The sequence below is a fragment of the Mus caroli genome, chromosome 10 (assembly GCF_900094665.2).
Source record: "Mus caroli chromosome 10, CAROLI_EIJ_v1.1, whole genome shotgun sequence".
NCBI classification, from domain to species: Eukaryota; Metazoa; Chordata; class Mammalia; order Rodentia; family Muridae; genus Mus; species Mus caroli.
Genome location: NC_034579.1, coordinates 56,459,597 through 56,485,541, shown reverse-complemented (window position 1 = coordinate 56,485,541; position 25,945 = coordinate 56,459,597). Strand labels below are relative to the sequence as shown.

Genomic DNA, 25,945 nt, shown 5'->3' with positions numbered 1-25,945 from the left:
CCTCAACTTGCTCATTTTCCTGTAGTGAACACTGCTGCTGAGAAACTCTCCAGCGCCCCCTACTGGTTCTGAATGTCTCTGAGTTCTCAGGCATTCGTACTGGGAGGAGATATCCCTTGACCAGGCTAGAGACCCAGAGGCCTGTTTGTTAATGAGACACATCAAGGAAATGTTGACATTGGGACTTCCTGGGCACCAGCCTTGTCCGCTGCATTGCTTTCTAACCCCGCAGTAGTTCTCCGTGGTATCCGACTACCTAGCAGTCAGTCTTACATTAAGTCTATATAAGTATTGTATTACAAGCTCCCATTCCGTTAGATGTGCACTCCACACTAATGTTTGCATTGCATATAATGCTCCTTCTCACTGGTCAACATGCAAAATGTAAAGTTTGCCTTGTTACTAGGAAAGGACGCTCACTCCCACACCTCTGTCACCCCCCACTTCCTGTTCACAGTTCAAGAGTCAGCCTACCCTCCCCTGCCCGATGCTTCAGCCCCACCACCTCATTTTCAGGAGTGTCTAGAGGCACAAGGAAATGAGAAATCTACTGACAAACGTCACTCAAAGTGGGGAGCGGGGGTAGAAAAGAGAGGAAAATACCAAATGCAGAACGCCCAAAGACCACTAGCTCTTCTCGTGGAAGCCACCACAGGGTTAGCTTTGAGGGGGAATAAGGGGAGATGGAGTGTGTATGTATGAGAACTGCCCGCCTTTGATGGCTTGCAATCCTAGGTTGGCTAGTCTGCTATGGGTCTCAGATCAACATAAATAAGAGTCCCGCCCACCTCCCCGCCCCCGCCCCCGCCCCCGCCTGCGCCTGTTAGACATCCTAGGATAAACCCGGGCGGTGGGCGTGACTCCTGATAAATTTCTGTTCTGTAGGTCTTTAGGTTTAGTTCTGAAAGAGAAAAGGGGGAGGGGGTTAATACCGCTGCCCCGAGGCGCTGGGTTTTCCACTCTGAGCGAATCTGTGGTTGGTGGCACCACCAGAGACACCTGCAAAGAGAAGGGCCCAGGGTAGAAATGGTGAGGGAGAGATTGTCTGCTGTCACTGCAAATCTCCCAACTCAGGAACGTACAGGACCAAGCAGGCGTCCAGACAGTGATTCAACAGGTTGCCCGCAGGGTCCCCCACACCCACCACCACCCACCACCCAGGCCCTAGGAAAGAGGAGTGCTGTGGTGCGGTGCATTGGGTGGCAGGAGGGTCCCCGATGTTCTGGGAAAGCGGGGTGCTGTGATGCCAGGTCCCTATGTCTTTGAGGTCTTGAGTGTGAATCTTTGGACGGGAAAAGGAGAGCAGCCTCCGCTCCACCCCATACCCCCTCCCAGCCTATAAATAACCCCAAGTGTCACTTCAAAGGGCACCAGGAGCCCGGGACGGGGGCTACCGAGGTCGGCGGGGCCCCGCACACCACGCCCCCCCACCCCAGGCGACTTTGCATAAATAAACAAACCCCAGCCGCGGCCCCGCAGGAGGCGGAGGAGGAGCGGGAGGAGGGCGAGGGAGGGGCGCAGGAGATTAGTTTGGGAAGTAGCGCCCGGCGCTCATCCGATCCGCGCGGCCGCGCCGGCTGTGTCAAGTTACAGAGGCGCCAGAATCGGCCCCAGCGCGGCTCACTGCAGCCACGACCCACCTCTGCCCATGGGGCCCTGCATGCGCGCCCCTTCGCCCGGGGACTGACACCCGTTCTCCCCGGAGACACAAAACACCCAGAAGGACCCCGAGCGTCTCACCAGCCCGAGGACTCTGCAGAAGAGCGAAGGGAAAGAGTGGGGAGCGGGGCCAGATCCCCGAACTTGGAACATTCTTCGAAATAACTTTTTTCTTACTTTGGCATACTCCGATCTGCTGGCTGCTCCCGACTCCCGACTGCTCATTTTCGGTCCTCTTTCGCGAGCAAAGGAAAGGGACGTCCTCTAGCCACGTTAGCCCCCTTTCCCCTTGCCTCTCAGTTTGGATCGCGCCTCTTGGATCTCGTTTTTATTTATTCTATTTATTTATTTATTGGCTCTCAAGACGCGAGGGCATGGTGGCGGAGCGCACCCGCAAAGCGGCAGCCTCTGGCAGCCGCGGCCCTGGGGAGCTGGGCGCTCCGGGGCCCGGGACAGTGGCGCTGGCTGAGCAGTGCGCTAGGCTGCCGAGCCCCGGGTGCTGCGGACTGCTGGCTCTAGCGCTGTGCTCGCTGGCGCTCAGCCTGCTCGCCCACTTTCGGACCGCGGAGCTGCAGGCCCGGGTGCTGCGCTTGGAAGCAGAGCGCGGGGAGCAGCAGATGGAGAAAGCTATTTTGGGACGAGTCAACCAACTGCTGGACGAGGTTTGTGCCCTTTGTTGCTGCCTTTTATCCCCACCCCGAGGCGCCCCCTCGCGCAGTCCCGGGACTCCGCGGGCCAGTGCGGGCCGGCGCTCTTTTGCACGCTCGCCCAGGTTGCCTGTCCTAGAACTGTGGGCAGGGATCGCCGCTGAGGTGCCAGGGATTCAGAGCACCATGCGCGGGACCTCCCAGCTCCGGGAGACCCCGGGGTCTTGGGCTGGGGGCGCCCTAAGCGCGCGGCGGTCAGGTGGAGAAAAGCAGAGCGCGCAAAAGGTGCGCAGAGGCCGCCGGGGCTGGTTGCGGGGAAATAGTCTGGGGGCACGCTTGCAGGGGGGCTCTGGTGGCCCTGTCCGTTCCACGAGGGTGTGGGTGCTGCCTGGTTTTATGGTCACATTTGGAAGCAGGGCAAGAGAGTGAGCCATTTAAGGACCTAAAGGGACAATTTCTAAAGTGGATTGCTCTTTGCTGGTCCTTGTTTGCTGTTTCTGGCCCCTAGGGCCCAAGTGTGAGTTTCCTGGCCCAGTCCTCCTCAGGGTCCCGTTAACCTATGACTCTTCTGGCTGTGGCCTCTAGAATGGTCCTAACTCCATCCATGCAACTGCGGAAAGGATGCAGCTCTCTCTCAAATGTCTCCTTTCCCAGGTAGTTCAAAAGTTACTAATGCATGTCTTTGCTCGGGGAATCCTGAGAGTGCTTGTGGCAATGCCATCCTCCCTGGGGAGGCGGGAAATGCAGACTCCAGTGGGGCGGAGTGTGGGTGTGGGCGATAAGGAGGGAAAGCGGAACCCAATATGGAGTGGGGCTGGCGGCCTAAGAGAATCTGAAGAGCACAATGGGAGGTGTTCGTGAGTTAGTAACTGAAAGGGTGCTGCTGAAAAGCCAGCAAGTAACTCTGTCCTTTTCTACCCATCTTGGGATTTATTGGGATGCTGTGCAACTGGGACACATACTGTAACCTCTCTGAGCTTACAGAATGATGGCGAGCATTAGTCAGATCTAATTGGGTTGGTTAGGTCTCTCCCGCAGTTAGGTTTCTCTTGGGTGCTTCTTTTATAGTAATTCCCTAGATGGCCCCATGGGGGAAGTCACAGGCTACAGCATAGAGGGTGGCCCACGCTTGCTGTTACAGCCCATTGCCATGACTGGTCAGAACTAAGAAGACTCAGTCAGGCCACCCACAGTTCCTTAGGCTTGGGGGCAGTCTCTGGGCTCTGGGCTTGGCGAGTGGGGGAGGGGCACTGTGTGGACTGAAGAGGGTGGCAAACGCCTCCTCTTGTGCATCCCTGTGCCAGACCTCCAGGCCTCCCGTTTGTCTCTCCTGTCGAGTCCCCTGCTTCAAGCAGAAGCTCCTGTTTACCCTGATGACTCTTTGACCCTCGCCTCTCGAACTGAGAAGCACCCCAAAGATGATAAGAAGTGACCCCATTTTACAGAGGGGGAAAAAACCAAGTTCTTGAGCCGGGCAGTAGATTGTTCAGGGCCATATGGTGACATCCAGTGTTAGAGCTAAGCCTCCTTACTCTGCACCCATCGCTGAGAGCTAGCTGCAGTGGGGTGGGGGACAACCGCTCCGGGGGAACACTTCAGTCTTCCTGAACTTGAGTGGGACAGAGAAAGAAAACGAGTAGACACGGTGTCTGGAGGGAATCGTTACAATAATAGAGGAAAACCGGCCAGGAAATCAATGTCTTACATACAACATAAGGTGGGTCCCTGAGGAAGTGATTTTTTAGGGCAAGACCAGGTGTGAATAGGAGTTTGCCTGGCACCAACATCAGGCTTTGTGCTAAGACAACCCCACCACCACCCAGGGAACGGGCTCTGGAGGATGGAGCTAGAGGTGGGGGCAGGGCTGCTTTGGGGGGCTGTGAATGGCGACCTAAACCATGGGCACTGGGGAGAAGCTGGATCCGGTCTGCAACCCAGGTCACAAAGGGACTGCCAGGTGGAGAAGTGGGGAAATGGGAAGCTACCAAAGGATTTAATGAAAGATGTGTATGTCCCTCAAATGGGAGTTAAGGCTGACAGGAGGCTGTTTGGGGACCATGGCTGGGGGTGATGTTGGGGACGGAGCTAACTGGACTTGCTAGCTGCAGGGGTAATAACACCTAGAGGTCGTAGTCTGGGGATGTTGGAGGGAGCTGTCCTGACACAGAACCTGGCAAATACGGGGTCTCCGGTCTGGGGGCTGCTAAAGGGGCCCTCAAAGGTCACCTGGTCTCATACAGTGATCACTAGCATATGTGGCTTATTCTATTGGAATCCAATGAAAATCAAACTGGAGTCCGTCACACACTCTACTCTCACAGAAAGCGCTTGGCAGACAGGGGAGCTGGTGACTGGCCGGGCAGCGGAGTTTCTCATTGCTGTGACGAAAATAGTCTGCCCGGAACAACACAAGGGAGAAGGGCTAAGGTTGGCTCACGGTTCAGAGGGTCCCCTCCAGCTCCCAGCAGATCCCCAGCCAAGGCGTTGCTCTGTCTGGCTCTTCTGTGCTAACTTAACCCTCTTTCAGACTCACCCAGGGCGTGTGCCCAGACCCTCTGGACTTTACTTGATTCAATCAGGTTGATAAGATTAGACACAATAGGCAGCTGTGGGGGCCTGTGGAAGTGTCTCCAAAGAAACTAGAGGGGGAACCTACCCTTTATCTCTCCTTCCCCAGGATTATTCTCCCACGTATAAGCACAGAACAAGAGAGGAAGGGGTGAGCCCTGACGAGAGGGCTCAGTGGGTAGAAGGGCTTGCTAAATCAGCCTGAGTTTAATCTCTGAAACCCACAGACTTACTTATTTATATCCTAGCATAGGAGTGCATGTGCATACATACTCAAGTAAGAGCACCTGCCGATTGCACACACAGTGATGATAAATAATTTTAACTAAAAAAGTAATAATAATGATGATAATAATAATAAAAGTGGACGAGGCTAGACCAGGATAAGAAAGGGAGGGCCATGTAGTTTTGTTTCAAAACAGATTTGTGAAAGGGTTAGGAAGGGGGTCCCTGGAGAGGGCATGGGGACTAAGATTAAATCCCCTTCTGCTGGGACCTGGAGAGGACCTCACAACCCCCTGCGGTTAGGTTTCATGGATGCTAAATCCAGGTTCCAAGTCCACCCTGGGACTGCTATGAGACCCTCAGGGCGTCGCAGACAGCACCGATGCTGGAAGGAATGGCCCCACCAGCAGGAGGTGATGATGCCCCAGAGAGCAATTCCTGGAGCAGTTGGGCCTGAGCCACTCAAAGGAGGAGAGAGGGAATTCAGGACACTGTGTGGTGGTCTGATGATCCCCGTCAATCCAGGGAGACATGAAGTGTGCAGAGGACAGAGACTGGGTTTGTAGGGCTGGCAGGGCAGGCCAAACAAAAGGACCCAGTAGGAAAGGACATTTGGGAAGAAGTGAGCAAGGTCAGATCCAAGGGGGGCTCCCAGCCACTGGTGGATGGGTCACCACTGGGAGAAGACCTGGGGATTGGTAGGCTGGGTTTGATTTCCCGCCAGCGCCTTTCTGTAGTGTAGGGACCCTTAATGAGCACTCCAGCTGCCTGACAGTTGATTTCCTTGCTGTGAAGAAAGAAACTGGAATGTCCCAAATGGAGAAAATCAGATGACACCCGGGCTAGACTGGGCAGAAGATGGGGGGGGGGGGGGGGGGGNAAAGAGGGGTTGGGGGAAGGGAGGCAGGATTGAGATTAAAAACCAGCCAAATTCATTTTTGGAGGCCCAGAACTAGGGATGGGGCAGTGTCTTGAGGCCCCTGGCCTGTGGACTCTGAGGGAGGCCACCCCAGTTACAATGCCGTTCCCAGTACCCTTATTGTATTGTCCCGTGGAGTGGCTCATAGGGTACAGCAAGGCCACATATATGACCAGGATGGCACCTCCCGACCTCCCTACTCTGCAGTGGCTGGCACTATGCTACCCCACTTTATAGATAAGGAGACCAGCGTCACTGAGCCTCCCTCCTGCTCCTCATGACTAATTCCTTCCACGTTAGGGAATCCCTGGGAAAGGAAGTAGAAGAAACTTCCAGACCAAGATGTTGATGGAATGCTGGCAGACGCTCCCCCTCAAAAAAAAAAAAAGACCTGTGGTTGCGAATGTCTCTCGTCTATAGGGTGTGTGTCCAGGGACCTCTTACTGGCCTATTGAGAGGAGAGATCAAAGCAGTGGTAAAAAGATTAAAACACTAGGCTGTGGACCGAGAGGTGGGCTCTGATCGAGCAGGCTGTGTCACAGGGTGGGTTGCCTGTGCAGCAGTGCCCTGGGTACCTGACAGCCTTAGGGACAGGCCTTAGGGATTCCTCGAACAAAGTCCAGCATGCCATTGAGTTCATCCCAGATCATGCCTCCTTTGGTGCGGGGAGTGATGCCTGGGGCCCCTGCTCTGCAATGGGAAGACAGGTCCAGAAGATTCTCCTCCACTGGCATCAAAGGATCAGGACAGGATCCTGTTGGAGAGACGTAGGAGGTTTGTCTCTTCTGTGGTACCCTTTCTGTTCTCTAGTTAACTATTAGCTCACTGGTGGGCCATTGATGGTCAGTACATGTTACATGTGTGCCTAGTCCCGGTTCCGGGGTTCTCAGCAGACATGGCCCATGATCACTTTCCCATCAAGCTTTGCAGGGCCTTGAGTCTTACAGCAATGCTCCAGGAAGCTTCGGAGAGCTAGCAAGAGTTGATGCCTTAGAGCTGTCATTGTCTCTGTTCAGCTTCTCAGGTAGCTCCACTGGGTAGCGAGCCCTTGCAGGAGGTGGCAGGAAATAACAGTCCCAGAACAAAGTCCTGTTGGTCACTCTCAGAAAGATGTCTCCCCACACACACACACCCTTACTCCACATCCTTCTAGATTCGTCTTGGTGTCCTCTAGAAAGATCTCTGAAGCCATGAGAACTTTCTCCCCTCTCTGACTTGCCCGGGAGCACTTCCTGGAAAGGCCTAAAATGACATTTAGCACAGAGAAAGAAAAAGCCAAGCTGGGCAGTGGTGGCGCACGCCTTTAATCCCAGCACTTGGGAGGCAGAGGCAGGCAGGTTTCTGAGTTTGAGGCCAGCCTGGTCTACAGAGTGAGTTCCAGGACAGCCAGGGCTACACAGAGAAACCCTGTCTCAAAAAACCAAAAAAGAAAGAAAGAAAGAAAGAAAGAAAGAAAGAAAGAAAGAAAGAAAGAAAGAAAGGAAAGAAGAGAGAAGGGAGAGAAGAGAAGAGAAGAGAAGAGAAGAGAAGAGAAGAGAAGAGAAGAGAAGAGAAGAGAAGAGAAGAGAAGCAGACATAGCACATGGCAGTGGCTTCCCTGCCCAATGGTGGCAGACATTACTAATCACTCAATGATTAGCTCTCCTGAGCCTGGTCAGACATCTCAGTCTCCTCCATCCAGGACACCAGCCTATTCTCCCAGCCCTTTGGAGCCAGTACACAAGGAAAACTCTACGAGCCATCTGTGACTTAGCCCCAGCCATGTGGGCCGGGGGTCCTCCTCTGCATAACCATTAAATGTCCTGTCTCTTCATTTGTCCAGACAACCTAGTAAGAGGGCCAAAAGCTCATTAGTTTCCAGGCTTGTTATTGATCATGGTCTGGGCCTTTGGAAGCGGTAGGCAGATTTTTACCTATCAACTGATTTAAGATCGATCACATGTGTGTGTACATGTGTATGAAGGTTTATAGATGTATGGAGACAAGAGGGCAGCCTGAGATGTTGTTCCTCAAGAGTGTGTGTGTGTGTGTGTGTGTGTGTGTGTGTGTGTGTATTGGTGTGTCACAGGATCTCTCACTGGCTTGGAACTTGCCTAGTAATCTGGATTTACTGGCCAGTGATCCCCAGGAATCTTCCTGCCTCTGCCTCCGCCTCCGCCTCCGCCTCCACCTCCACCTCCACCTCCACCTCCGCCTCCACTGGGATTACAAGCATACACCCCACACCCAGTCCCTGTTTCTGATCTCAGGTCCTCACGCTTAGGACAACACTTGAGCAACTAAGCTCTCTCTCCCCACTCTGAATCCGCATCTTGCTAGAGGCTAGGGAAGTGTTCTAGCCAACTGAGGCTCATGTACTTCCAGCCCCAGCTGTGGCTTAGCATTTGCTCCCAGTGTCCCTGGGGGAGGGGCTTCATAGCAATCAGCTGAGGGTACAGTATTTGGGCAGCATGCCTGGCTCTGGCTGGAGGCCGGGGATGGCTCCTCCTGATCAGTTCTGCCTGCAAGGAGCAACTGGACATCTTCCCCTTTGGCCCCCAACTCCCCAAGGTCGAGAGTTCCATCTACTCCTTCCCAGGCTGCTTAGCAACATTTTACAGGGGTGGGGGAGGGATGCAGAATAATATCACCGGCAAGCCCACAGCATTGGGTGTCACGCAGCCCTCAGCCGCGTTGGGTGAAACTTGGGATCCTGATTAGAAAAATACAGATGGCAGAGACCTGCAAGGAGATGACGGTTGATCAGATGAAATCATCCAGGCGTGCTGACTGTAACCACTGACACTCCCTACCCCCCATCAAGGGTGACTAAATAGACAACACAGCCAATCTCGGCATTTATAGCTACGTTTATTGGGGATTTACTGTGAACTTGGCACTCGCTGTTCAGAGCTTCGGCATCTTCTGATCCCTTGGAGCTGGGCAGCAACCCTATGTGTGCTTTCTGTGTCCACCATCCATCCCTTTTCCAGAGAAGATCGAAATTGAAGCCCACAGAGGTCAAGTGACTTGTCCAGGGTCATGTGGCTAGTGAATAGTAGTGGCTAGGTCAGCACAGCCACTAGCATGTGCTACCCTGCACGAAGAAGACTAGGGAGGTGCTCAGCCGGCTGTGGCCCCTACAGAGGAGAGGTTGGACTGAACTGGCTTGGCTCCTGGCTTGTGTTACTGGCCATCGTAGGAATGGCTCCATGGGCACTATTTCTTCATTCTAGCCTTGGTAAGGAAGACCCTTAGGAGAGTCTTCATCCTGACCTGAGATCTGATCTCAGCCATGCTGGGCTCTGCCAGGGTGGGTTCTTACTGTTCACACCAGGAACTGCTTCACCACAAGTCTGGGCTTACCCGATGGATGGCCAGAGCCACATTCCCCATTCATATTTCTACCATCTGTGTGTGTGTGTCTGTCTGTCTGTCTGTCTCTGTCTCTCTATGTACCCTGAGCACTGGTCTTTCCTCAGCCAGTGAGGAAAATAAACAGGCTCCCTCAGGGGAAACTGAGGCCCAGGGCTGGGGAGGGCTAGGCTAGGAACACTCAAGAGGAGGCCGCTGGCAGCTGGGTTCCCCTGGCCCTGCAGCTGGGCACAAAAGGGGTGGGACTGCCTGGGAGAGGCAGGCCCAGCCTCCCCGGGGGAACACTGGACTCCTGTCTCTCTTCTGGAGGCTATTATGAGGTTCTGGGAAACCCCATGTGACTGGAGTCCACTCCAGATGGGTCTTTTTAGCCCCTTCCTTTCCTGACCTAACCCCACCCTCAGTGACCTCTGAGGAAGGCAGCCTGGTCTTTCTGTCTTCTCCTCCCTGTCTTCTCCTTCCTCCCTATCTCTCCTCTCTCAGACTCGACCCGCCTGTCAACATCTCCAGGCTGCCTCGTTTTTACCTGGTATATAAGCTGTCACAGCAAGGCCGGGATGCCCCAGCCTCTGTCCTGGGCCTCTGACACCCCTGAGAGTCCAATCATGGTTATGAGCTGCACTCTGGGTGTTCTCCCAGTATGGCTGCAGAGAGTCAGGTTCTGATTGGGTGGCTTGTAGAGACAAGGATGCTGAAGAGAATGGAGTGTGCAGGCACTCACTGGGACCTCTCTTCCTTTGCTCTCTGGACCAGTGATAAGATTCCTTAGCCTTGAAGGAATGGTTATTTGGGAGGCCCAAGAGTTTGTTGCCTCCAGGCCACCCCATCCCAAGTTTCACATTGAAAAAGAAAGACGCCTTGGGCTATATTAGGAATCCTCACAGCAGTCTTGGTTCTTACACTTACATTCCCCCTATAGGGAGTTCACTACCTTATATTATTAGGACTTATGATTATTCCAGGGTTGGTCAAATCTCACTAGGAATGTGTTCTTCATCTTCTCAGAGTTCCAGACGCATCTACCACCTGCCACCATCAACTCCAAGCATGGGTGACAAACATCTAAAGTTAGAGGGAGAGGGGCCTTGCTCCCTTACACAGGGTGCTCATCTGTGATCACTCGGCCTCCAGCCTCCCTCAGACCTTACAGTCACATCATGTCATGACTGATACAGTTTAGTCCCATTGCCCTCAGCCCAGACATGGCTCATAGATGCTTGGGTTCAAGTCCAACTAGGTTGCGTGAGCTCGAGGAAGTTGGTAGAGCTCTCTGTGCCTTGAGATGCACCTCTCTAGAACGGGGGTGATAATCATATCATCCGCCAAGGCTCTTCCCTGGAGCTGGGGAGATGGCTCAGCCTGTGGGGTGCTTGCTGAGAAAGCGTGGGTGCTCAGCAGGCATGGTTTTGTCTGTTGTTTTGTTTTATTTCTTTTAAAGTCAGACATGATGGCCTGTGTCTGTAACACTAGCCCTGGATGACAGGAAATAGGCAGATCCCTAGAGCCTCTGGCTATCTGGCCTAGCCAAGTGAGTGAGCCCCAGGTCCAATGAGAGACCTCCCATAAAAAATATGTTAGAAAACAATTGCGGACCCCACTCGTGATATCCTGTGGTCTTCTATACTCATGCTCCTACACATACATACATACACACACACACATATACAAATACACATACACACATATTTATTTACACATACACACAAATACACATGTATAAATATACTACACACATACATACTCATGTACAAACATGCATTCATATATACGCATACATGCACAAACATGCATACATATATACATACATACACACATACTCGTATGCATATATATACATACACACCCATATGTACAAACATACATGCATACACATATGTTGTGTGTAATTTTATGCTATAGCTTTTGCTCTAGGACCAGCCATGCTACCAGCCTCCACCTGACTACCCTTGAATCCTTGGACAAAACACTCACACAGTCTGTTCCTTTACAACTTGACTTCTTGGCACAATTGCTGGGCACTGATATCTGCTGCCTGGAAAAGCATGCCCTTGCCAAGTCATTATCTCTGTCTCTCCACCTGCCCTAAACTTCAGTGGCTGGTCCCATCTGGCCCCTGTCAAACACCCCTGGCCACCCACCTGTAGTACTGACCACAGGGCCCAGCTGCCCCCGCCACGCCCCAAGACCTCGAATGGTTGCTGTGTTCTTCTCCCTCCAAAGCATGGGAGAAACTCCCTCTCCTTCCTTGCATCTGCCTTTTCCTCCTGGGACCTGGAAGTCCCACATTTACCTTCTGCCCAGCAATTGCTCCTGGGCTTTCTTTACTGACAAATCAAGAACCAATTGGGGAATAGGACCTTAGCATCAGAACCGCCATATATCTATACATCTATATCTATACCTATACTTATATCTATCTATCTATCTATCTATCTATCTATCTATCTATATAGATGTAGATATATACCATATTTACAAACATATAATAACATATACACACACTCATATGTACAAACATGCATGCATACATATATATATATATATATATATAACATACACACACAATCATTCACACAGAGTGAATGTGTCTTGAGACACTCCTGGTATTTGGAGATATTTTTAAATCCCTCATCACAGACATGGCATGAAGGATGTGGGCTCCAAGTCAGGCTTCCTGGGTTCTAGTCCGGCCCTCTTACTTAACCCTCTATGCCTCAGTTTCCTGCTTGTTTTCACATGGGTTGTGAGGTCTGCCAAACGAATGACAAGAAGTTTGTGTGGTTTCTGAGAAGCATGACTACGGTGCTGGCTTCCAGTCATTCCCAGCCCCCTCACCTGGTTGTCTGCCTCAGCTCAGCTGTCACCTCCCTGTGACGAGCCAGGGCAGTCTGTGACCACTCACTCTTCTCAGCTACAGTCATGCTAACAAGGGCTTGTGGACTGCCTTGTGTCCCTCTGTATTGACTCCCCAGGCCCAGCCTCTGGCTCCACTTGATTCCGGATTAGTCTGCAAAGCACATAGATGCATCCCAGTCCTATCCCGGGTGGAGGGGGGGGGTGGTCGTGAAAGCAGTCTCAGCATCCCTATCCACGATTCTTGTCCCTGGACCTGTTATATCAGTGGCCTGGCTTCATCTCTCTGGGTCTCTGAGGTGCTATACACCCATGTCAAGACACTCCACAGACAACTTACAGCCAGTTGAGAGACCTACATAGCTCCTTGACTCCCCAGAGGCAGCAGGCAGACCTTGGGTTAGCTGGACAGAAGAACTTCCCAACATGAAGTCTGGAATGCTCACACACAGATACAGGCAGCTCCCTTCCCTGAGCTTAGGAAGAGGCTGCCACAGCCACCCAGAGACCCTTGTGCCCAACCTCCCAGCCCTGAAGTCTGTGATCTATGATCAGGCGCCAAGCTCTTACACAAACTGGAGAGAGGAAGACAATTCCTTGAGCTCCTTGTGGCCCCCAGTCCTGGAGTGGCCTGGGTGAGTCTGTTTGGGGTTGAGTGGGTGTGGGTGGGTGTGTGGGTGTCTGAGTTTCCTCTGCTTTCATTTCGCCCAGCCAGCAGATCTGCTGAGGCCCCAGGGCTTGCAGTCGCTCATGGGCCTGCTCCTTTCTAGGCTCTCTTCAGTGCCCCCTCCCCCACCATCTTTTGTGCCTTTCCCTCCCAAGCCTGCTTCTGTTCTCCCCCACCCTGTGCTGTTCCGGGTTTGGACTACACAGCTGGCTTTAGGCTGCTGGTTTGAGCCTCTGCTCTCCACTGTGGGTAATGAGCAGGTCCTGCCCAGGCCCAGCCCAAAGCCACAGGGAGCAGGAAGACCAGAGGGATGTCTACTCTACCTAACTGGGTAGTGTCCACGGCCATCTTCTCTTCTGACACCCAGAGTTATGGGGAGGGTCACAGGCAGGGCATCATCACCATCTTATTTTCCCAGGAGGGTTCGTTTTAAAAGAAATTCAGCCAGGTGGTGGTGGTGAATGCCTTTAATCCCAGCACTTAGGTGGCAGAGGCAGGTGGATCTCTATTAGTTTGAGGCTAGCCTGGTCTAGAGTAAGTTCCAGGGCAGCTAAGGCTACACAGAGAAGCCCTGTTTCCAAAAATATAAATAAATAAATAAATAAATAAATAAATAAATAAATAAATAAGTATGACCTGGAACTTGCTTTGTAGACCAGGTTAGCCTTGAAATCACAGAGACCACTTGGTTCCTTGTCCTGTGTACTGGGATTAAAGACATGTGTCACTAAGCCTGGCCTGAAATACTTTTCTTTCTTTTTGTTTTGTTTTGTTTTGTTTTGAGACAGGGTTTCTCTGTGTAGCCCTGGGTGTCCTGGAACTCACTCTGTAGACCAGGCTGGCCTTGAACTCAGAAATCCGCCTGCCTCTGCCTCCCAAGTGCTGGGGTTAAAGGTGTGCGCCACCACTGCCTGGCGTTCTAAAACATTCTTGAGGCAGGGTTTCATGTAGCTCAGGTTATCTTCACACTTGGTATGCAGCTGTGAATGATCTTGAACTCCCAATCATACTGCCTTCTGAATGTTTGGGTTAGAGGTGTGGACCACTGTACCCAATTTATTGTCTACTGGAGATTTAACCCAGGGTTCTGAACACGCCTACTATGTGTACATGTTCCATGTAACAGTGTACACATTAGAGCTTTGCTAACGAAGCTATACCCCACCTGCTTTCTTTTGTTGTTTTGGCGGCATCTTGTGGGGGGACAGTCTCATCTTGTAGCCCAGGCTAGCCTCCAAGTTGCAGTGATCCTCCTGCCTCTACCTTTTGTGTGCTGGGATTATAGACATACCCCTACTCTACCTAGCTTTATAATTTTTCTTTCCAGTGCAGAGGATTTAAGCCACAACCTCATGTATACCCCAGGCAAACACAGTGCAACCCAGGAAGGTGTCATTCTCGCTTACTGGCAATTATCCCTGATACTTGCTGTTTTGCTGCACTCTCTACCTCCGAACCTGGGCGGTTGACAGCAGGCGACATCTTATTTTGCAGCCTCTGCCTGAGGGCAGACCCTGGCTGGAGTGACACTGGGCCTCTGGCCTCACTCCCCTCTGCTGCCATCTGGATTCATGTGTGACAGATGCCTGCCTGGGTTGGGCAGGCGCCTGGTCCCTTTAAGAGTCCTGAGCTAGGGCACAGGGAGTGACTGGCCCCTAAGCCCAATCTGGGGCTCTGGGGAAGCGAGTGGCTGCCTGGCATCTTCCCTTTGATACTGACACCGGCGTTTTAATAGCTGTGACCCATCAGGCCGGTGGTGTTTCAGCGCTGGCCACACAGGGCATTCCAGGAGGCCCTGGCTGCTAGCCAAGACAGCAGAAGGGCCCCCCTCTGTGTAGAGTGCCAGAGTCCACCCCCCAACCAGGACTGTAGAGTGCTCCACCCACCTCTAGCCTTAGTCTGGAGTCTCTCACTACTCCAACTCTGATACCTAAGAGGCCAGAGCTAGGGGGTTAAGCAACCAATGCTGGCCACTCGGAGGGTGTGCCTTGGTTACCTGGGTCACTCATTCCCATCTGAGAGGGGTTGGCCGGCATACAGCACCTGACTGAGTGAGTCACAGCCCACCGCAACAGGGCCTTACTGTGACAGGGCCTTACTGTGACGTCTGATTTGTAAATAGCTGGGGGTTACTGAATGTCAGGCGCTGTTGTATGCTCTGGGCGCTCGATGATGAGGGACACAACATATGGCTGATCTTCCTGTGGAATTTATCTTCTGTTGGCAAAGGGGAGGCAATAAAGGAGAGAGAGGAAAATGTAAAGGAGAAAATGAAGTAGGGAAGGGGACAGGAAGCAAGGAGGGTCTCATTAGGAGCAGGCCAGGTGGAGAGCTAGAAAAAGAACATTCTAGAAAGAGAGCAATTGCTAGTGCAAAGACCCTGGGGTAGGGGAAAGTCTGGAGAGATGGTGACTCCAGCAATGGTTGAGAATGGGGCTGCTGGGTCCAGGATATAGGGTGCACTCAGGCAGTAGGATAACAAGGTCACTGTGCCCCAGTTGTGTCTGGAGCCAGTGTTGGCGCCGGGGTTGGGGAAGGGCTCTGATGCTCGGTGTCTACAAGGCCAAGGATGGAGGTGATTGCTGGCTGAGTGAGGCAGAGGGAGAATGGGAGAAACTGAGCTGGCTCTTGATGGGACAGAGACTTGTATTCTTGGGATAGGCAGCAGGCTGGGAGCTTGGTCTTAGGACCCTCTTCCAAGATGGCACAGAGTAACTTGTCAGAAAAATAGCTGGTCATATGCTCCCGAGAAAGGTCCCAGGCTAGAAATGAGGATATAGTGCTCTCTTTGATCATTATGGTTGTTTAAATAAGAATAGACCTCTTAGGCTCACATATTTGAACACTTAGTCACCAGGGAGTGGAACTGTTTGAAAGAATTAGAAGGATAAGGGGGTGTGGCCTTGTTGGAGGAAGCGTGTCACTGGGGGTGGGCTTTGACGGTTCAAAAGCCCATGCCAGACCCAGGTGCTTGATTCTCTCTCACTCTTTCTCCTTCTCTCCACCATTCTTTCCCTCTCTCTTCCTCTCCCTCCTCCCTTCACTCTCTCCCCCCCACCCCCCCACCCCCCGCTTTCAGATCAGGATGTAACTCTCAACTACTTCTCCAGCACCAAGTCTGCTTGCCCCCATGCTTCCTGCCAGGATGATAATGGATTAAGCTTCTGAAACTCTAAGCAAGCCCCCGATGAAATTATTTTATTAGAGTTGCTTTGGCCATAGTGTCTCTTCACAGCAGTAGAACACTGGCTAAGGCACTCGTAGACAATATTGAAGACCTTAGACTACGCAAGGTCTTGGAGAGCCAGTGGATAGAAGACAGAGGGCAGGCCCTGGGCCATGGCCCTATGGCCTGCGGCATTTAGGTAGTGAGCAGACAAGACTGGCAAAGGAGAAAGAGAGGGAATGGCCAGAGTAGAAGAATAGGAATTGTAGAAAGCATGGCTTCCTGGGAGACAAGTGCAGAAAGCGCACAGAGAAGTGTGTAAATACTGTCCCGGGTTAGGAGGACAAGGACTGACCACCAGAGGACTGATCAGCCACTGGAAGGAAATCCTCTGCCAGGTGGGGAGAGATGAAAGGTAGCCAGCTGAACTGGCTGGTTTTGTGCGTTCACTTGACACAAACGAGAGTCATCAGAGAGGGAGGAGCCTCAGGTGAGGAAATGCCTCCATGGGATCAAGCTGTAAGGCATTTTCTCAATTAGGGATCAATAGGGGAGGGCCCAGCCCATTATGGGCAGCACCATCCCCGGGCTGGTAATCCTGGGTTCTATAAGAAAGCAGACTGAGCAAGCCAGGAAACAAGCCAGTAAGCAGCACCCCTCCATGGTCTCTGCATCAGCTCTTGCTTCTGGGTCTCTGCTTCCATTCCTGCTCATGGGTTCCACCTTGAGTTTCTGCCCCGACTTCCTTCCCTTCATGATAACCTATAAAGTAAAGTAAACGCTTTCTTCTTCAAGTTGCGGTCAGTCAAGATGTTGGCCACAATACAAAGCAAACCAGAACAGACATTGTTACCAGACATTGTTACCAGGACATTGTTACCAGGTTTGTGGGGGTATGCTGTTTGGGGAGGGCTGTGGAAGGAGTTTAAAACTTGGAGCTGGAAAATCTGTTGAATACTTGAGCTCAAGGAGCTGTTCTGGGGGGTATTGTTGCGGGGAGGAGTCTGCTCTGTGGGGGGGTTGTTGGGAGAGCTTTCTGTGGGGAGAGGGGCATGGAAGCAGATGATGAGGGCAGTGTGGACAGTGGAGGCCAGCTTGCAAAGAGGGAAATTTGTGAGTTCTTCAAAGCCCCTGTCAGTGCATTTCATGGGCTATTTTGAAAGGAGCATCTCTGGTATCTGGTCAGCTGTGAAAACAAGAGGCCCAGTACCACTTTATTTTGCCAAGACAGTAGAAGCTCTTAAGCCAGAGCTGAGAAAGTAGCAGTAATTAAGAAGAGCCAGCATTGTCTTTGGGGACTCTCCAGAGGGGGCCAAGGCTGCACTTCATGCTGGCAGCCAAACTTGGTAAATGCATGAGAGTCACCCATGTATTGCTGGTCTTGGCAACATGGGAACTTCTGGATTCACAGAGCCAAGTATTGCAGCTAAGCCTTGCTACTTCAGAGGCCAGCAGAGGTCTCTGGTGAAGGCTCAGCCTCAGTTGTAGCAGAGCGCCTAGGATTGAAGGGGGTCATGGGGGGACCCAGGCCCTTGGTCAAGGTGCAGCCTGTGGAGATGCCAGGGCCATGGGCTGACCACCAAGGACAGAAGCAGCTGTAGAGTGGAGCTGGTGTAAGCCTATGAAATACACTGTGTGTTCTGTGAATGGCAAACCTGGAGAAATGGAGTGTCCAGAGGGGCCTCAATCATTCCCTGTGTTACCCAGGCCAACCTCCTAGCCTCCTAGGTAGTTTGAATAGGAATGGTCCCATAGATTCATGTGTATGAAGGCCTGGGCCATTATTGAGTTGCACTTTAGGAGATGTGGCCTTGTTGTAGGGAGTATGTCATTGTGTAGGCAGACTTTGAGGTCCTCTGTGTGTGTGTGTGTGTGTGTGTGTGTGTGTGTACATGCTCAAGCTACACTCAGTGTGCCACACAGTCTCCTTCTGCTGCTTCCAGACCAAGATGTAGAACTCCCAGCTCTGTCTCTCTAGCCCCCTGTCGGCCTGAATGCCACCATGTTTCCCACTATGATGATAATGATCTAAAACCTCTATGTTGTAAAAATTATTTAATTCCAACCCAGGGTTTCTATCCCACCTTAGCTAAGTTCCCAGATGAAAGACACACACACAACCTTTCTATTTACAATAAACCGTAAACAACACAAAAGTTGGGTAGATCCTACTCTCTATGTTGTTAGCATCTACTCTCCCATTGATAACCCCGAGTTATTTACTGTTTTATCTGGGCTGCTCTTAACTCCAGTTGGGCAGCCCTCAGGGCCACGTCCTCTTGACTCCTAACCCATGGCAGCTTCTCCTTCCTCCTCCTGCCTTCTTCTCTCCTCATGGTTCCTCTCCAACCCCAAGTCTGGGAAACTTCAACCCCACCCATGTCTCTGATGCCCAGCTATTGGCTGTTGGCATCTTTATTTACCAATAAGAATGAACTTGGAGGCAAGGTCACAGGGGCTACTTGCAGACTCTAGGTCTTGGGGGCACCCCCCTCCCCCGCCCCCGGACTTAGCATTACAACAGCTAGCAAAAGACTAAACCTCAACAAACTCTAAGCCAGCCCCAATTAAATATTTGCCTTTCTAAGAGCTGTCTTCAGTGTGGTGTCTTTTCACAGCAATGGAAACCTTAAGACAAAAGGCTCGTTTAAGAGTTCCATGTAAAACACACAGCACACTCCCCTCTACAGAGAGGGCACACAGATAGTGGCCTCCAGAAACAGTCTACCATGTGCGGCCATTTTGCATAAACATGTTTGACTGTTACCATGCACACACAACTTCTTGGGTCCCACCTCTTGGGGCCCTTCCAGATTGGCTCTATGATTCCAAAGTGTAACACAAGAGATTTGATGAAGGGGGTTGTCTAGGGATGCTCAGCGCCCGCAGCCCACCATCACCCACCCATGTCCTCCTGCCTAGGCTACCCTTGTAGGGGTGAGTAGAAGAGAAGGCTTCGTCTCTGTCCAGATACCCAGCTAGAGAAGAAAAACAATAGCCAAGAGCTAAGAAAACGTGTGCCATCCAGTCACCACGGCTGACTAGTTTAGAGGACCCTGGACAGAGCCTGCTGTAGATATCAGACACCGCAGTGAGCGTGAGAAGCCTTATCCTGTATCTTGTCTTCTACAAGGCGTGCTTGAGAGCCATTCGAAGGCTATCAGGACTGTTCATATGGGCAGGGGAGAGGCATGAACTGCCATGCTTTCTCCCCCTGACTCCTAGCCCCCTTGTATCCCTTAGTTGACCCTTCCCCCACATACATTTCCCTTCATCCCCATGCTGGCTTTCTGAGGCTGCAGCTTCATGAGCGCCTGATGGTTTTTCTTTGTCTTTCCGTGCAGAAATGGAAGTTCTACTCACGCAGGCGCCGGGAAGCCCCGAAGATGTCTCCAGGATGTAACTGCCCACCAGGTAAGGAGCCCTGCAAATGAGTGAGGTCAGATTGGCAATCTTGGTCAGGCATCACCTCTCAGAAGGCCTCCTTATACTCCTGTCTAACACGGCTACCTCCTCTCATTTGGTTACGCTCCAGCTTCCTGTGGATGCAGCTGCTTGCCTCCCATCCTTCCCTCCATCCCACCTTTCTTCCATTCCTCTCCCCCTCCACCCATTCATGCACCATCCACCATTGATTAATCTAAGCCCGCACCCATTCGTTAATTCCTTTGCACACCCGGCAGTCTCTGAAGTGATTAAGTTGAAATCATAGGGTTTGGTGGATGTGGCCATGTTCTGAAATTCATGACAGAGGTGGAGGGAAAATCAGCCTAGCAAATGTGGAGCCTCACTGCAGCACACCACTGTGGTACCTTCAGTTTCTGAAGGTGCCATAAGTATACAAGAATATTTGTCACCTGGATGGATGGATGGATGAATGGATAGATGGATGGATGGCCCTGTGGTACTGAAAGTATAGCCTGGATTCAAACTTTTGCTTTGGCTACTTTCTGGCCTTGCATGAGTAGATCCAGGGTGCCACAGAGCCTTGGCTTATACAGTCTACTCCTCAACTGTCTCTCTCTGTGTTCAAAGCTGTGTGTGGGGCGCCTGCTCAGTGCAAACATTATATCTGGTGTTGGGTTCAAGTGCACTATCACCAGTGAAGACCATTGGTTTGTGAATGTGTGTGTGAGGACTCCTCAGGCTTCTGACCATGTTCATTAAGCTAATGACAGATGACAAATTGTCACTGTTTGCTTGAGAAACTGGACCAGGCTTTAAACCCCTTTGAAGGAACAGAGATTGATTGATTGATTGATTGATTGATTGATTTTTGTAATTATATTTAGGTACAGAAAACTTAGTGTACATTTAACCCAATTTAGTGGCGAGTTCTTTAGCCTTTGCTTTTTCCAGCTTGGCAATGCGAGCCACAGACTTAGGACCCAGAACGTTGTCTCCCCAGTGGCGACGGTTCTCATCATATCTGTCATTATAATTGGTCCTAATAGCTTCCACCAGCTTAGCCAGAGCACCCTTGTCTTCCAAGTTAACCTGTGTGAAGGCAACAGTGGTGCATGTCTTCCTGTGGACCAGGTGCCCCAGCCTGGCCTTTACCTTGACGATGCAGTAGGGCACCCCCATCTTTCGACACAGGGCAGGCAGGAAAGCCACCAGCTCAATGGGGTCTACGTCATGGGCAATCACTACCAGCTTAGCCTTCTTGTTCTCCACCAAGGTGGTGACTGTATTGACTCCTGCTCAGAGGACAGGTGGTCTCTTAGTTGGGACGTCACCTTTGCCAGCAGCTTTCTTCTCAGCATGGGCCAGTAGCCTTTGCTTTGTCTCTGGCCTGTACTTGTGGGCAAGCTTAAGCAGCTGAGTAGCTGTCTTCCTGTCCAGCACCTGGGTGAACTGGTTAATGGCAGAAGGGACTTTGAGCCGCTTGTAGAGGATTGCTCTTTGCCCCTGCAGCCTGATGTAGCGGGGCCATTTGATGAAGCACGTTAAATCTCTTTTGGGCTGGATGTCTTGTCTAATGCCGAAGTTCTTGGGCCTCTTCTCGAACAGAGGGTTGACACCTTCTTGGCCTCCTGCTTCTTGACAATGGCGGGTGCCGGGGCCACCTTCTTCCCCTTGGCCTTCTTCCCACTGGGCATCTTGCTCGGCTGCTGGAGAGAGCCAGAAAGAGATTTAGAGAGACAGAGATGTGCTTAAATAATTGCTAGAGGCCTTGCTCTGCTCCGGATCTCCTAGTACACACTGAAGCTTCTTAGGTAACAGTGAATGGCAAATGACCCTTGGAAAGGCTGCCTCTAAACTCCTGGAAGGCACCCCCGCCTGGCTTCAGAACCCTCTAGAGACTCTCTACAGGTTCCGAGAGCCAAGGAAGAGAGAGACTGGCAGATGTTAAGTGTGTTATTCAACTTTTCCCTTGTGACCAAACACCTGGCAAGAAGCACCTAAAGGACGAAGGGCGTGTCTTGGCTCACAGTAGGAGGAAGTACAGTCTATCACGATGGGCAAGGCTCGACCACAGACTCAGTCCCTGTCTGTGACAGCAGTGAGTACTTGGTCATGTCTCAGCAGACCAGAGAGGGAGTGAGGTTAGTTCTCAGCTTGTTTCCCCCCCCCCCCTTTTCCTTCTTTTGGTCATTCTAGCCTGTGGGATGAAGCCCAGGGTGGGTCTACACTCATCAGCTGAGCCTCTCTGGAAATGCCCACCACCCCCTTGGTGATTCTAAACCCACTAGACCTGACAGTGGTGACTAGCCAGACTGCTACACATACAAGCAGTGGAGTTTGGTGGTGGGTAGCCAGGTATGAATGGTCTGGTGTGCTACCCAGATGTGAGGCTGTGATAAGGGCCACTGGTCCCATCACAAGATGCTTGCCTGGATTAACTAAAAAGGTGTCCAGATCCCTAGGAAGCCAGCTCTTCTCTCTGGGCCCAGGAGATTGGGCCCTGGAGTCCAAGAAAGCTTTCTGCTAAATGCATGAGCTGCCAAGGTTAATGGGGGAAGACACCAGTGATGGTGGGGCGGTGATAGGCTCTGGACAGGTTTCTGAGGCTACCCAAGTTCTGTGTGATTATAATTATGTCTGTTGTCTTAGACCGGGGTGGTACCTTGGAAGACAGGTTTGAATGTCTCTGACATTTACCAACTCTGTAGCCCCCTTCAGAGTGTCTGATCTTTCCTGCACCAAGGATAAAGGCCACCTGGCAAATATGTGGGAGAGATCATGGGCTTATGATCTGACTTGTTAGTGCCTTGTCTGACATGAAGCAGCAACAGCAGCATCGTTGTCATCATCATTACCATCATCATCATCATCATCATCATTATTTAATTTTTCCAGCTGTCTCTTGTCTGCCAATGGTACACCAAAATTCTTTTCTAAACCACCATATCCTGGTGTTGGGGGCAGTGTTGGCTGCATGTTCAAGAACACAGTAGTCACTTGCCCCTGCTGACTAGGGAAAGCAGAGACATCTCACCCATAGTGAAAGAATTTCCTTGATAGGAATCTCACACCTACTCTCCCTAACAGCCATTCTTGTCACTGTCCCCAGGTGAGCACCTACTGTGTGCAGGCAGTATGCACTTCATATTGGCAGGGTGACTTCTCTCAAGATGCTGAAAAAATGGCTGGGAATGTAGAGTGCTTGCCTAGTATGCATAAAGCCCTGGTTCCGTTCCTACCATATATGTGTGCATGTGTGTGTGCATGTGTGCATGAGTGTGTATGTGTATGTGGGTGTATTTCTAGCATATATATTTCTACCTGATATATATGTATACATATATATATGTAGATATAGATATAGATACATATGATGTTTGTGTGTATGTGTGATGGCTTGTTCCTATAATTCTAGCACTCAGGAGTTCAAGGCATTCCCCTGCTTTATAGTGAGTCAGAGATGCTTGTCTGAGACTCATGACACGAGATCCTCTTGGAAGAACAAAACAGAACTCATGGTCAAAGAGGAAGATGAATTGAGCATTCTAGATTCTTGCAAGACCTCAAATGGGTCAGTAAAGCCCTCCCTGTCCGGTACCTGTACCTGAGCCCTTCATTTTAGGTCATTGTCATGGGTTCAGAGTTATAAATCTCTCCATGGCTCTTGATTATATATTGTAATTGTAAAATATATAAACACAAAGGATTACACACCTCTCTCTTAGTAGCACTTAATATTTTCCCTGTATACAGTAGGTGCTCAATGGATGTTAATAAACTGGTAGTTAGATTCTTCCTCATAGTCCACCCACCATCAATATACCTCACGTTTTGCCCTGCACCTCCAGTCTTGCCTGTCCTGAAATTCCCTCTGTTGGTCACAGCAAATAAAGACTTTCTTTCTGCCTACAGTAGCTGAAAGAGCCTGCATCTCCAAACCCACGCCTGCCCGCTTTGGCTTTTTTGGTTAAGAGAATCCAAAGCTGGAGTCCTGTGGTGGGTGTGCTCTTCCCTGTGGCAGCCCTGGGTCCCTGGGCAGCATCCAGAAGGCTCAGGACTCACAATCGAGGGCAGAAAACCTGCCTCCTTCCCTTCTTACACTGACCTCGCCAGCATCCTCCTGAGATCCTCCCTGCCTCAAAATAGCTCTCGCCTAGCATCCTGCCACAGACACTGTTTGCCAGGGCAGTGATGGGCTCGCAGGCTCAGGGCAGGATGCCAGAGGTCAAGCCTCAGGGAGAAGGGCCAGAAGCTGAGAAATGGGTGTGGGCCCTTGGCAAAGCACACTGGGTAGCGGGGAGGGTCCTGAGAACAGATATACGTTACCGTGGGATTTCCTAGACCACTTGAAGCCAGTACAAAGACCAGGGAAATTCATACATTCTCTGTCCCTGTTCTTACTAACAAATGAGGAACGGGACAATATGGGCTCCCCTGGCAAGGAAATAGCCCCTTCAGGAGTGTCGTCGTGCTGGGGCTGGGTGCGGCTGGAGACAGGAGTGTGGCTGTGGGACCCATCCCTTCTGCCTAAGACAGGTCTCAGCGGACTGGGAGGCTGAGGCTGTGAATATCAGTCTGGAAGGTTTGGGCAGCAACAGTGGGAATGCCGGGTGGTGTAATCCACGTTAGCCCCAGCTCGCAGACTCATGCTTAGAAGAGGGATGGAAGGGGAGAGGAAAAGGTTCTTTGGCCAGGCCAGTGGATGGGGCCACAGCCACCACCGCGCACGCACGGTTCAGACATTCTGTGAGGAGCACTATAAAGTACCCAAGAGCCCCAAGAGGCCTGGAACACAAGGCAAATGTCACCTAGGAGGTGACCTTCACAGTTTTACCATACAGAACAAACCAAGCAAGATAGAGGGTACGCGCAGTAAGACTACAGGTTCCTCTGCCGCCATGACCAAAGTCTAAGTAAAGGGAGTTCTAGGGTAAATATCTTTTACTGAGTCTATCACAGGAGCGTGGTGCAGGGCAGGGAGGTGGCTCTGCTGCCTGTGTCCAATAACTTCTTCTCTGAAGTCTGGCAGGTTCTTAGGCTTTCACCAGCATGAAAGGAGAGGGGATGAACGGGGAGTGGATGGTCGGAACTTGAGGAAGAGCCAAACTCCAGTCCTGTTCACCTACCTCTGGCAAGACTGTAGTAATTAATAGGATGGCACAGAAAGCCAGACAGACTTGTGCTGGGCAGTTTATGGACAGACAAACCTTTTAAACATCATGGTCCATACCTGTAATAATGTCAGTACTGGGGAGATGCAAGTAGGAGCATCAGGGGTTCAAGGTAGGCCTCAGCTAAATGGCGAGTTCAAGACCAGTCCCCATCTCAAAAAGGCAATAAGTAAGTCTGTATTTCCATGAAGGTTGGAGAAACAACATTGAAACCCCACCAACAGATCGCAGGATGTCGTGTTTGTTCTGGGTACGCCCAGAACAAAAGATTCAAGGAAAGGGGAGATGGGTATATCTGGAGCTGACCAGCAGTTTAAGGAACTTAGAGCCCTGAGTGGTGACAGGAAACAGATGGGCAGGGATCCTGGTGGAAAGAGATGTCAGAACTGCAGAGAGCCAGGCTTTGTCAGATACTGTGTATGTTGGGAGTGATTGACAGCCAGGCTTTGTCAGATACTGTGTATGTTGGGAGTGATTGACAGCCAGGCTNTTTGTCAGATACTGTGTATGTTGGGAGTGATTGACAGCCAGGCTTTATCAGATACTGTGTATGTTGGGAGTGATTGACAGCCAGGCTTTGTCAGAGACTGTGTATGTTGGGAGTGACTGACAGCTTGTTACTCACTGTCCTCCTCTGATGGGACAGAAGCAGCTTACAGTTCAGGATGACACAGCTCCTCGGGGTGAGGAAAGCATGGCAGCTGAAGAGGTTTGGTGGCAGCCGGAATGGGAGTGGCTACCTGTTCACATGGCATTGGCCAAAACACAGAGAGATCAGAAATATCCAAGTGGGCTGTAATTCCCAAGGCCCACTACCTACTAAATCACTTCTTTTAGATAGGTCCACCTCCTAAAGGTTCTACAACCTTGCCCAAGCATCATTGTCTGCTGGGGACCAAGCATTCTAACACTGGGCACATGTCACATCCATACTAGAGTAATTGGTAATGACTACCTGGAGCCCAGTGCTGGGTCATCTTGCATCCAGAGTAGCAGAACATGTGGTAATCACTTAATAATGTCTGCTGAGCAAAAGGTGTGGTAATCGCTTAGTAATGTCTGCTATGGGTGCAGAAATGGTGAGCAGCTGGATCTCACACTCAGGCTGTGCTTCCCCACAGAGCATGAATGTAGCATCAGGGAAGGTTTAGGGAGGAAGGATGTGGTCCAGTCCAATGAGTACTTCAGAACAATGAGTTGTTGTGCTGTGGATGAAGCCTCCAAGGCAGGAACAGCCCCTTCCAGCACCAAAACTTGTGATCCTAGGAATAGGACTTTGTTTTCTCATGACCCCTTATTCGTGCCTGG

At 51.3% G+C, this 25,945-nt stretch overlaps 1 protein-coding gene and 1 pseudogene across 3 annotated transcripts in view; one reads left to right on the top strand and one right to left on the bottom strand.

The window, feature by feature from the left end:
• Nucleotides 1-1,569: 1,569 nt before the first annotated feature.
• The window catches only part of Col13a1 (collagen type XIII alpha 1 chain), a 141,940-nt gene continuing 117,564 nt past the window's right edge, over nt 1,570-25,945 (top strand). For all 3 annotated transcript variants that reach the window (XM_021173880.1, XM_021173879.2, XM_021173878.1), the window contains exons 1-2: nt 1,570-2,321; nt 19,403-19,472. In XM_021173880.1, the coding sequence (XP_021029539.1) occupies nt 2,034-2,321; nt 19,403-19,472 (358 nt within the window). In that variant the 5' untranslated portion in view covers nt 1,570-2,033. The remainder of the gene's footprint in view (nt 2,322-19,402; nt 19,473-25,945) is intronic.
• On the bottom strand, nt 20,373-21,172 carry LOC110303000 (annotated as a pseudogene).